We start from the raw sequence: 13,395 nt of genomic DNA, 5'->3' as shown, positions 1-13,395 counted from the left end.
TTGGCACCTGAAAAAGGCCATACAAACACACATATTTCCTGAAAACTAAAAATTATTTGCTGAGATAAAAACACTTAACTGTTCATCCATTTATTATTATTCTGTATTATTAGTATACCTTTGGATACATTGCTGTAATAATTATATAGTGGAGCTGCAATTGGTATCTGTGTAGTTCTCCACCCTCAGTCTAAACGGTTTGTCACTTTTCACTGTGATGAAAGTTAATACCTGGATTCATCATTGTTAATGAGCATATGAAATCATCAGTAAAGAACTACAGTATATGAAGACTTCTGTTCATAGTCTAACACTGATAAACTACTGCCACTTATTACAGTACACTAGGTTATATTTATATATGTCCATAAAAATTAAAAATTACAGTTACATTTCAGTAGGATGGACATAATATCTATGTGCTATACACACACAAAAGCAATGAATGTGCACAATATGCCCCCTTTGTCTGCACGCTGCTTCTGTTTGTTGTTCTCTTTGAGCGATTCTAGGTGCATAGTTCTATATTAAAGGCCATTAAAAGAGAAAAAACACCATAAAGCAAAGAATGTGTAGGGTAGTCTATAGATATAGACCACTTTAGAGGGACATCACTACCAAATGATGTTGGTGAATTAAGGGGAAATGTGTTAAGGTTAAAAGCGTACTTGGACTCACACCTTATTTATTTATATTTATTTAGTTTCTTATATAGCGCAGCATATTGCGTTGCGCTTTACAATTGGAGACAACTGTGATTAAACAAACTGGGTAGAAACAAACTGACATAGAAGTAGGTAGGCCCTGCTCGCAAGCTTACAATCTATAGGGATAATAGGAGGGATATATGAGGATAGAATTCCATAGCATGGCAATCTCACCATATTAAAATACAGCCCTGATGGGATGCAATTAGATATGAATGCTACTGGAGGTTGTGTGGGGGTTCCTGAATATGATAAGCTTGCCTGAAGAGGTGAGTTTTCAGGGAACGCTTGAAAGTTTGGAGGCTATAGGAGAGTCTTAGGTAATATCCTGCACATCAAGGTATCTTTTGAAGTGTGAATCTCTTAAAATTACTATTGCTAGTCAACCCTTGGTGTGTGTCAACCCAAACAAAGTTTAGATGAACATACGTTCATAAAACTTTCATAAAAAAGCAACAAGCATCCATCAAAAAGTTCTATAAAGTTTTACCATGACCTGAGCTTATAAACCAAAATTAATCTCCATTAGAATTTCTCATACCATGTCATGGTCGTAATAGCCATTTAGTTTTAAGATTTATTAGGCAAATTACTAGCCTGCTCTATGAAAATAACCTCACAGCTCACTGTTATATGTACTTTATATTTACTACTCGATTGTTTTATCAATATATGTTATTATTGCCATGTATTTTTCATTACCATTTAATTCTACATTGCCACCAATTACACAGCACAGATAATATTCATAGTTTCAGCAGTACCTGACCAGTTTGAGATTACAGTATAAATCTCTTTACACATAAGCACATGTACATTTACTAACATTCAAACATTTTTAGGCTTTAGTACAAGTACTGTATGGGTTTTCTTAGAACACATGAGGAAACCAAAATAACTGCAAGAAATACACACAAACATGATAAGAGCATATAATCTCAACACAGGGCCTAGTTGGGATGGAAAATCATAACCCAGTTTGCACTCTTTTTCTACTTATTGCCTCTAAAACCTTTACCATAATGGTCACCTTTCATTCCTAGAAACGCTGTTCCCATATGATATGTTGCAGTGTTAAAACCCCTATTTGAGTTCTGTGCTTTCATTTAAGCATACACTCAATATATCTTTATGTTTATAAAATTCTGTCCTTCTAAAAAGTATAGTTTTTTGATGGCTTCTGTATTGAAACCTAAGCCAAATATAACATTGTGATTGTTGTTTCCTAACTCTAGTTATATAAATACAACTTGCAAATTACACAATTATCTTAGGGGAAATTATCTTAGGGGAATATAGGTCAGACAACTCTGATCACAAGAGTTTACATAAAGGCATTGGATTAATGATTTTTGGAGCACATGCTCATTACCAATGTGAATTTTTTACACAAAAAATATGTATGCCCAACTCTACATGAAGCCCAATATGTGTATCTATCTGCTTATCAGACAAGGGGGCAGATGTATTAAGCCTTAAAAAGATAAAAAGTAGAGGAAGATAAAGGGAGTTAAAGAACCAGCCAATCAGCTACTACAGAAGGGAAAATATGACTTTAATAACATTTGCTTTTGTACTCCATATATTTTTAAGTCATTTTGCTCTTTGGAAGAGTGATTTCTGTTCTTACAGCTGAGCACATCATGTAACACTGTATATAAGTTAATACATCTTGACCACACACAATTCCCATACATTCCAATGTACTGATTAATTGCCATAATTATAAAATAATGTTTATTGTTATTGCTTAGCTTTCTTAAAGAATACAATAGGGTTAAGACATTGATGCCACCTACAAGTGTTATCTTAATGGTCATCATCAGTGCAACATTATTAAAGTTTTTAATAGTAAAAGAGTGTAATATGTTTTTAAATAAGTTTAGGATAATACAAGATTATTATGCATCACTCTAAATGTATTATCTACTATGTGAGGCAACAACAGATTCAATGAAACTCAGACTCACACCAAACTCTTGTTATAAATTTTATCCTCTAATTTCTTTAATAGAAACTAGGGAAGAAAGAGGTCTATAAAAAATGCATTTTCATTGAATAAAATAATATTTTGTCAAATGTTCCTAATTTAATTGGCAAAAAAATCTAGTTTAAAGAATGATGTACCTTGTGGACTGGCTCCTTGTACTCCATTAATGTGTGTCTTGGCAAATATATATTATTTTCACATTATGGGTTATTTTTACAGAAATACACAAAGCTGAAAATGGTGCACACCAGGTATACTTCATATTTAATTAGTACATACACTTTTTTCAATCATGTTTAACTATGGATGTCTTAGTCCAATAATATGATTTACCATAACTGGTTATCAAGCACAGTCACAACACTTTGCTAAAATAAGTTATGAATGTATTTTCTGTACTGTAAATGGTGCAGTTAAGGTAGTAAAGAAAATTTGACCATCTTATTTGATTTTCCAGAGGTAGATTCTTTAGATATTTGCAATTTAGATTTGTTCTTCGAACACTTTAATGACTTAAACAATGAAGCAATATAAGACCTTGAAATACAGCCATCCAGCATGGTTGAAACCCACAGGCATTAGCTCACTAGACAGCTGAGCAGTTGACAAGTAGCATGAACCTTATGTTAGAAAAATAAGAAATTGTAAGATTTGCATATAATTACCGAGATCATGCAAATGTCAGTTATGAATATAAAAAAACACAGGCATTTCACTGTTAAATCCTGACAGTTGGCATCACTGAAAAGCTCAAATGCATTTGAGTACTAGTTGGCAGAAGGTCATTAAAACAGAATTTGCAGATACATTAACACTCTCACTGTTCTTTGAGTGATAGTTTGCTATTTATAGTTAGCTGAGAGTTTCCAGAAAACATACTAGCAAGATAAGTTGTAGTGGGCTTCCACATAAAAATTGCATAGAGAAGTATGGGGATATTGAGCCTTTTTTAATTGATTTGAAAAAAAGCTATCAATATACAGTACATATGCATAAAGTTGAGATGGTTCTGACATGTGAGGAAAAAGACAGAAATTATAGTAGATTTTTCCATTGGAATGACAGAATTAACTGCTTCTATACAGAAAATTAACATTAGCTAAAGAAATATGAAGACTTTTTTAAGGAATTTACTAAATTTCATAAAATAAAGTCAACAGACTGGGAAAAGATGGAAAGTCCATATTTTATGCCATTAGAATTATAACTGTAATCAATTTTAATTTGAACATTTCACAGTTCATCTGTTTTAGACAATATTTTAAATTATTTGTGCTTAGATAGACTCTAGAAAGCCATTGTCATACATGTCTTATCATTGACATCCATAACCTTACACAATTCTTTCAAAAATAACCAAAATATTTGTAAAACAAAAATAAAAACTATGAATGGAAATCCTTATAATACATTCTATATATTGTATTAATCATGTCCACGGGCAGCCATGTTGGCTTTGAAATACTTATACTAAACATTTAGTTTGAATTGTACATTTAACATTTATTAGTTATTAAAATAATTATTAAAATAAAACAAATATTTATTAGAACATGAATCTTTTTTAAATATTAGAAATTATACATAGTGATACATAGTTTTATTAACAAAACTATTATTATTATTATTATTATTATTTTAATATAAATTTCAAATTGGCTTAATTATAGCCTTTTTAATATATATTTTTAACATATTAAATGCAGAAAATATTTAACATTTCAAAATAGTTGTATGATACAGTGAATTACTGTACTCTTAAAACATGTACCTATGTCTTGTCTGTGATGCTCTCCTTCTCTTATATTATCACATGCTATAAAGGAAGCATCTTTCTCACCCCAATTTGAACTAGTACCATGTATCCTTACATCCCATTTATTTGAACATAACACATTGCCAGGTGAAAAACACAATCAGATAATCCAGGACACAGGTAGGCTTATGCATTAAGGCTGCAATAGAGAAGGAATACAGCACACAGGGAACCATAGGTGTATACATTTAATATTGTAACTTTATTATATTTATACAGTATATTAATGTTATTGCATTTGACGTTTGTTTGAACAATGATCAACTCAGGGTAAAAAAATGCAAAATATGTAGGCGTTCATTTGAATTTTATGCTTTACTCAATGAAAAAGTTTACACTGCCCTTAAAAAGAACAAAAAATATAGACAAAAGAAGGACCCAAGTTTTCTTATCCAAATCACTGTTATATTTAACAGTGACTTCAAAAGGGACTCCTAAGGCAAGTACCAAGCTTTTAAAGTCTAGAGGCTGATACAAAAAAAAGGAAGAACACTGTACATACCCTCAAGTACCACTTTGTTTTTTTTCCTTAAAATAATATAATTTCTTCAGGGGAAGGAAATACAGTAGAGCCTTGTAAATTTGTTGTAGCGCACTGGCATTGCCAGTTTTTTGCAGTTGTCACTATAAGAAATATGTGGATGACCTTTAGTTGAAGCCTTTGTTATATTAGTCTATTTATTTGTATTGGTTAACTATTACTTTATAGGGAGTTGCAAACTGGCTCTGGTTGGCCTAATGAAACTAGTGAACCTCTATCATCCATGTTATGAAATCATGATGCAAAACATCACAAAGTTATTATTAAAGCGAATCTGAGATGTCCTTAAGTACCGGTTAAGTAGGAGTTTTGAATGTGATGAATAATACTGAGACATGATAGTGATCTTCCCAGTTATGGACAAACATTAAGTCTTATGGCATGCTCAATGATATCCAGATTAGGAAATTCATTAACTTGTGAAACAGAAATTGAGCAAGGGTAGAAAAATAGTTGTATTGAGACATGAAATAGTTGAATGAGAGCAAGTAAGCGGCTGGAGATCAGCGACATTTATTTTATTTATAGCAACAGAATACAGCACAATAGAATCCGGAAGAAACAGTAAACAAAAAAAAAACAACAACAAGGAAACAGAGTCCTGGTTCCAAGTATAATCTACAGGAAATTACACAATGAAGAGTCTCAAAATGCAGTTAGAGTCCAGCCAGAAGCTATGGGGAAAAAAAAAATCTATGTTGTATTTGGATGCAGATTGAAAGTGAGAAACAAAGTACAGCTTGGGGTCAAGGGTTTATTCTAGTGATGCTAACCAAAATAAAGATATCAGCTTCTGTTTACTAATAGGGATATTTTTGTACAATTAATAATTGATTTTGTGGTAGCAAGACAATATTGAATATAAATGGTTAAAAGACAGTTAGTGACCTGGGCCAATACAAAAGTAAGATATCCAGAAACAATAGAAAATGTGAGTTTCATCTATACTACATAAATATTCTATAGTAGTGAAATTGAAAAGAACTTAGTACTATTGGTTCCAAGAGATATTATATATAGAGAGAGAGATAGAAAAGAGATGCTGGCCTATGACTTAGCCGTCTATGGCTCCAACTGATAGAGGAAGTGGAGAGGAAAGAGATACAGTGAAAGAAATAGTGGTTGATTTGATAATTAGAAAAGCAATGTTTAAATGCAGCAAAGCGGTCCAGGACAAATATTTTAAGGATACATAAAAATTCCCATTAAACATGCAATGTAAAGTAAAAATACATTACATAACTATTGGTTAAAAAAAAGGGTGCAATCACATTTATTTCCCCAAATTTATAACCAAGTCTCGAAGCTAGACTGATTTGGGAGGTTCCACTGTGTAGCATAAGGTCCACTGTAACATTGAAATCCAGGCCCAGGCTGGTCAGATCTATGTAGTATTTCTTCTTATGGGGAAGTGGGTCAGGGCACAAAAAATTGGTAAGCACATTCCAACTCTGAGGAGTTAGCAATTTTTGAGCCTCTTACCACTGATGTGTTTGCGTCTGTTACAGAGAATCCAGACTGTAAATTCAAATGGGGCAATAAACTATTTAAGCATATTTAATCTATGGTTTCTAGAATTCAGGATGCACAGCATGTAGAGTTAGACAAGCAAATTTTCTTGAGATTATTTCCCAAACATCTTTGCTCCAGTAAACATGTTTTCTTATACACAATACATTAACTGCCACAAATATGAACATCATGTAAAAGTTTATGGGGTTCTTCAGAACAGGGAATCCCTACCATGGTTTTCAAAGCACATTACCATTCCAGGTTTTAAGGCTAGCCCTACTTAAGCACATGTGACTTAATTAGTGACCTAATTAGTGCATCAGTTTTTATGATTTCACCATCTATGCTCTTGTCTGGGTACAACTGAAACCTGGACTGTTAGTTTGCTTTGAGGACTAAGGGGGGTATTCAAAGTTCCGCTGCTATTCCCAACGGGGGAAATAGTGACGGGTCCCTATTCAATGCTGTCTTTACCGACAGCAGTGAAGAGGGATCACGGCAGAATGAGCCTGACTTTAGAAGTTGTTGGGCCCGTTCTGTCGATAACGGCCATGGATTTTTGCGATCCCGGCCACGATCAACAATCCACGGCCATTTACGTGGACACACTGACTATTCGCCGATAGACAGTGGGACATTGAACCCCACCTGCCGATTTGCTGTCGGGCAAAACATAAACGGGCCTGGATCAGGGCTGTTGGGTGGGATCGACAGCCGTGATCCGGGATTGAATACCCCCTGAGTTGGAAAACACTGGACTAGAAGGTTTATTTGGTTATTGATGCTGACATCTGTCTATACACATCAGGCTTCCTGCTAGATTAACAGTACAGGACAGAAAAATTTCAATTTAACTGAATTACATTTAGAACTGATGGGTAGATGTTTGAAGCAGTGATAACTTAGGAGAAGTGATAAAGTGCCTGGTACTTTATCACTGGCCAATCAGCTACTAACTGTTCCTTTTTAAACCCAGCCTGTAACTGAACAGCCAGGAGCTGATTGGCCGGTGATAAAGTACCAGGCACTTTATCACTTCTCTTCCCTTATCACTGCTTCATACATCTACCCCTGAAAATCAAATCAATTTTAATTCTTGCTGCTCAATTTCCTCCCATTTATAAAAAATAACATCACAACTGTCATAAACATGCTCCATAAATTTGTCCCAACATCACAGTGTCTGACCAACTAACAAACATTCCGTTTGGTTGAGATATAAATGTGAAACGGAATTTAGCTGTTGATAATAAACAGTGGATTTCATTTAGCAACCGCAAAATATGCAAGGCACCGAGTTAAATCTACTTTGTTTAAGTGACTCCAGGATTTAATGACTCAGCATAGTGTTGCTTGCATAAAAAAGGGAAGAAGGGCAGAAGTGCGGGCATTACTTACAGAACAGACAAAATTGTGCACCCAGTTTTCTGGTGGTAGGGCAGAAACATACAGTAAATACTTTTTCAAAAAGGCAATTAATGAAATTAGATAAAGCTGTAAAAGGGTACATTTTTTGGGCTGTCCCTTGCTGTATAAAGGTATGGTCATTCTTCAGAAACAGCAGGGAAACACATATCTAATGTTATGAGATTGTACTGTGTTTAGGCACATTTCTAGATCGCAGTGGCATCTCATGATATAAGAGAGTAGGCACACACTCTTGTGCCTGGAGGAACAATCTTGATATACTGCTGAAAATACTGTACAAGATGTTTGTGATGTTAATCCAGTGGAAATAAAAGTATATAAGTACAGTATATATCTATTGCCCAATTGTCAACTATGATGAGTATCTATTACTTTTCTCTCAAATCATTAATATTTTAGGCAAATATTTGTATCACCTATTCCATTTTTTTTAATGCACATGAATAATTTCATTGTCAATCTCCATGCCATTTCATATCTACAAGTATCTACAGGTATTATCCATGGGAAAGATTCATATGAAAAATAGCAGAAATTAAAAAACAATAACTTGTACTAAAAATAAATCAAGATATACTTTTTGTAAATACATTGATGTATCTTTAGAGTAATTCATAATTTTAATATTGCTACAATTTTTAATGATTAAGAAAAGTGCATTCAATTCCCTCAGCTTTCAAGTCCAGGTACATGCAGCCCTAACTCTCATGAGCTGCAACACTTCTACATATGCCAAGTACAACACTCAGAGTGCCTGGAATGTAATGACAGGTATGATTCTAGGTTATTTACTAGTATGGGGATTGATTGACATCTATTAACCTGCTTGTTATGTATAGGTGATGAAGAATGGTCTATGTGAAGATTTGTAACCACCCTTACATGATAATTGCATCCTACAGATAGAACAGATAAAACATGTCTAAATCATTGTCTTCTAACTGCTTGAGCATCCTCTTATGTTGGAAAGCACAGGATCCTTGTTGCATCTATTTGGAAATGCAGTTGATGTCATGCATATCCTGATATATATTTTGGTACTTATGTACTTTCACGGCGCCAGCATGGCGCCATGCGCCATGCGCTCGCCCACACTAAGGGCTCAGTGTCTCGCTACGCTCACCACACTATCTAAAATCAACTCCATACCAACATGGATAGTGGGGGTACAAAATATCCATGTTGGCATAGAATTTACAGCCCAGCAGCTGGACACAGACGCACGGTGCCATGCTGGCTCCGTGAAACGACACAAGTACCTATATTTTAATTTCTTATGTAATAAAAATAAAGAGCCTAAATATAATTTTTTTGTTTTTTATTTATTTTTATCATTCCAGCTAAGTGAAAGACTCATGAAAGCCAGAATTACTTCTTCTGAAGAAAAGTACAACTCTGGTTATTCTGAAGAAGCAACTTTACCGAATGAAACACAACTAGATGATGAAATGAAATACAATAGTGAATCGGTGGGATATCATCTACAGGAGTCCGAAGACTGTGACAATACTGGGGTGCATTTTCCACTGACTGAGGTCACCCCATCACTGGCAGATGAGGACTTAACCTTCATTTCAATGACAGGTTATCACTGTGGAGATCATGATGAATGTCTACATGAAACAGAAGAAAGAACAACTGATCTAGTACAAAGCTCATCAGATATTAAGAATGATTTACCACAAAGGGAATCAGGGAAATGTTCAACAGTTGAAGAGCAGAGTGAGGACTTTAAAAATGACATTCCCCTGGAAACATCAGAAACAACATCTTTACCACTAGCTGAAACTATTCAGTTATCAGAAATTTTGGATGACAATGCTAATCTAAGTTGCAGTCAAAATATAGTTAATGTGCCATACTTTTCAACAGATGACACAGAGAGAATAAAATATGAGCAAAGAGATATAGGTAAAACTGAGACAATGGAAAATACAATGACTGATAACAATTCCATTTACAATTCAAAAGAGAATGATGAGCTCCTGGTAAGTACAGATAATACGAAGCAGGAATGTCCCACATCATTTTCACTACCAGAAGTCTCTGAGGAACTTTCTAATAACACTGCTGTTTGTGAAGAATATGCAGCATCAAATGAGGCAGTTTTGAGTATTGATTCTTCAGATGATCCTTACCTCTTTGGAGAAAGCACAGTTATGGACACAAGAGACAAATTCAGTCAAAACACACATCTCATGAGTTCATTGTACAAAGATCCTAAAACTATAAAAGAAATCATTGAGACGTCAGATGAAAAGCAATATGTTATTACTGAAATGGACGCAGACCATTCTGATTCTCAAGCTATGCCCGTACCAGTGCCCAAACAATATTATGTTACAACACAAGACAACACTTCTTGTTACTGTGATGATAAAGATGGCAAAATATATACTAAACATATAGTTACATCAGAAAATGAGAAACCGTATGATTTTAAGTATCCCATCTATGAAGAGGAAGAGATTGGTACAAGTGAAACAGACAAAACCTCACCTGGATCCGGTGACTTCAATGCTTGCAAAGAACAGGAATTATCTTGCCAACCAGTATCATTGCCTGCGTGTCCCTCCTCTATAGCATGTACTGCAGTTGAAAATGTGACACACAGCACATTGCATGCATGGAATGAAATCCCTGAATGTATTCCAATTGAAGTGACACAGGGAAACAAGGTCATCATTGCTAAGATAACCGAAGAAAAAAGTCAAAGTCAAACACATTCTCAAGGTAGAGAACACGGAAAACCTTTATATATGGATATCTGTGATAGTGGAAATATATATGCTCAAAAAGAAATTCTAAAAGAGTCAGAACAAAAATATCTACATGCTTCAGAGGCCCGCACAGAACTTTCTAATGGAAAAAATGAGGATATCCATATGTCTATCGGCATAGTGAGAGTTGATAATGAAAATGAAGAGGGTGAACAGACAAATACCTGTAAATTAAATTTTTTCTCTGAGGATAGAATTCATGATGTTGATGAATATGTCTCTAAAGAACAGTATGAATTTCAATATGAGCATAGGTCAAAAAGTTTAGATGAAGGCAGTCTCGTACACAAGTCAAACATTGAACCTATAACTCGATCCAATAATAGCTTTGCTGTGTTGAGTGATGAGAGTCTGCTGGATGACTGCAATGTCATTTCTAAAGCTAAAAAAGAAGCTGTAGAACTCACAGACCTTCCAGAGCTAGCTATAACAGATGATAGCATAAACATAGATACAGTACAGGTTAGCATGGGGGATGGTATTGTAGGGCCATCTATCCTTATCAGTGAACCTGATGATGAAGGTGAAGATGAGTGCAGTGAAACTGAAGAGCAAAATAAACTAGAGGAAACGCAATATTATTATGGCTTTGATGAGTACGAAACAGAAGCACATCAACAAACTCAGTCTGATACAGAGGCCACAGAGCCCTTGAATATCAATCATGTAAGCTCCAAAGTTTTGTGTTTTATAATGTTTGTGGTGTTTTCTGGCCTTATGTACCATTATGATTTCCTGGTATGTTTTGCCCTATACCTTTTTTCATTATACTGGCTGTATTGGGAAGGAGACAGAGGTGAAAAATCGGTTAGGAAGGAGTAACAACAGTTGTACATCGGAATTTAATTAGCGCACATACATTATGCCAAGTGGATTACTGTACTTGGGCCCTGATTCAGAGGTGGATACTGCTGTGTCTGCTGTAACGTCTGTTGCTGGAGTTTCTGCTGCGATAATATGAAAGTGGTAGTTTCAGCCTTGCCGTTGTGAACTAGCATGTGGCTGAATGTGCAAACTCTAAATCAACCACTTTCAGCCACTGTGCATGCTGTTAATCCGGCGGTGGTTCTGGACAGTAAACTACAGTGCACCATTGTATGCACTATCAACAATTGCACCTGCCCAGTTCTCCATCAAAACATGGCATCTGTGGTCGTAGCTATGCACCTGAGAATACAATCACTTTCACTATCATGCCCACAACACTTCCATAAAATGCCCTTGAAATGGATATTGTAGAGTTCACTTTAGGTCACTAACAGTCATCACCAAGGACCATCTATCATTTCAATGCTCCATTTCTGATATCAATGCAATAGCACCTTTTGTGTGTACATTCAGGTAAGAACATGCGCAGTACACATAATTTTTTTAACTAAGCAAACCTTACGGTTTATGTGCACCTCTGAATCAGGCCCTTGGTGGTAGTACTAATATACTTTAAGATATTATCAGCATTCATTACTGATCACTAATTGAGAAAGGACCATATTATAAAAAAAATTGAAATTGTAAAATACTCAAACATGTTAGTCAATAGCTTGAACAGCTGTGGTTAAATATTATCCATGTTATTTGTGTATTGAGTCTGTGCAATGGACCTCAACCCTGTCAAGGCAGATTACACCAATAGGATACATTGGTACAGTTATGCTAATCCAAAGTAATAAACAATTAGCCAATGTATGTATCTGTACACCTGCTAGGACAATTAGTGTGTAGTCTACATATGTGGAGGAGAGGGTTTTTTTTTTTTTTTAGACAAAGTTGAGAACCACCAGCATAACAGGTAATGTGCTTCATAAGTTTTGTAATGCGTGTTTTGTAGATTGGCGTTACTTGTACCTTATGTATTTTCTTTAAGAGTGATCTATGTTAAACTTACATATCCTTCAAATGAATGGAGTTTGTGTGATACTAAGCTAACGTGTTGTCATTAAAGTACAATATTATACAATATATATATATATATATATATATATATGTGTGTGTGTGTGTGTGTGTGTGTGTTTTGTAATGTTTCTTTTGTAACAATCCAATATACAGTATGCTTACTGTTTTCTTGAAGAAATGAGCGACTAAAGAATGGTACCATACAAAGATCATTGTAAAGGTTAAACAGTAGTTTAAATAATAGTAATATTGGACATTGCAATATAATGGTAGTTTTGGTCTATGGATTATATATTAAGGCATCTGTTACTGGTTATGGAAGGGAAAATATGCAACAAAATACTGAATGATTAATAATGTTTTAGTGGACACAATAGTAAGTACCAATATCTTAGAGTTAAGGGAGTTGAGTTGAGGCACACCTGTCTTCAGAGCATACTGTATCTTGCCTGTTATCATTTAGAATTGTATGCATTTAAATTGCATCTACAGTTATGACAGTGTTGTGACAGGGCGTTAAGCAAGGGTATGTTGACATAACTTCGGGCTATGGATAGTTGGACTTAAATGTAAATATGACTATTTGGAGGCTTATCCTTTACACCTAGTCAGCGGTGTAACAGGGTGGCACTGCAAGAGGGATACTGGCTTTGCTTTGAGGTGGCATTCTACGCACTATCCTAGCCAGGATAAAGGGCTGTGGGACAGCCTGGTGGAACCCAAAGCGC

The 13,395-nt window shown here is 35.0% G+C and overlaps 1 protein-coding gene across 1 annotated transcript in view; it reads left to right on the top strand.

The window, feature by feature from the left end:
- Positions 1-11,596, top strand: part of PPP1R3A (protein phosphatase 1 regulatory subunit 3A) — a 59,030-nt gene extending 47,434 nt beyond the window's left edge. The window contains exon 5 of the mRNA XM_083180158.1: positions 9,335-11,596. Within this exon, the coding sequence (XP_083036284.1) occupies positions 9,335-11,596 (2,262 nt within the window). The remainder of the gene's footprint in view (positions 1-9,334) is intronic.
- The last annotated feature ends 1,799 nt before the right edge of the window (positions 11,597-13,395 follow it).

The sequence above is a fragment of the Crinia signifera genome, chromosome 4 (genome assembly GCF_055691185.1).
Source record: "Crinia signifera chromosome 4, ASM5569118v1, whole genome shotgun sequence".
NCBI lineage: Eukaryota > Metazoa > Chordata > Amphibia > Anura > Myobatrachidae > Crinia > Crinia signifera.
This window is presented reverse-complemented; position numbering and strand designations above follow the sequence as displayed.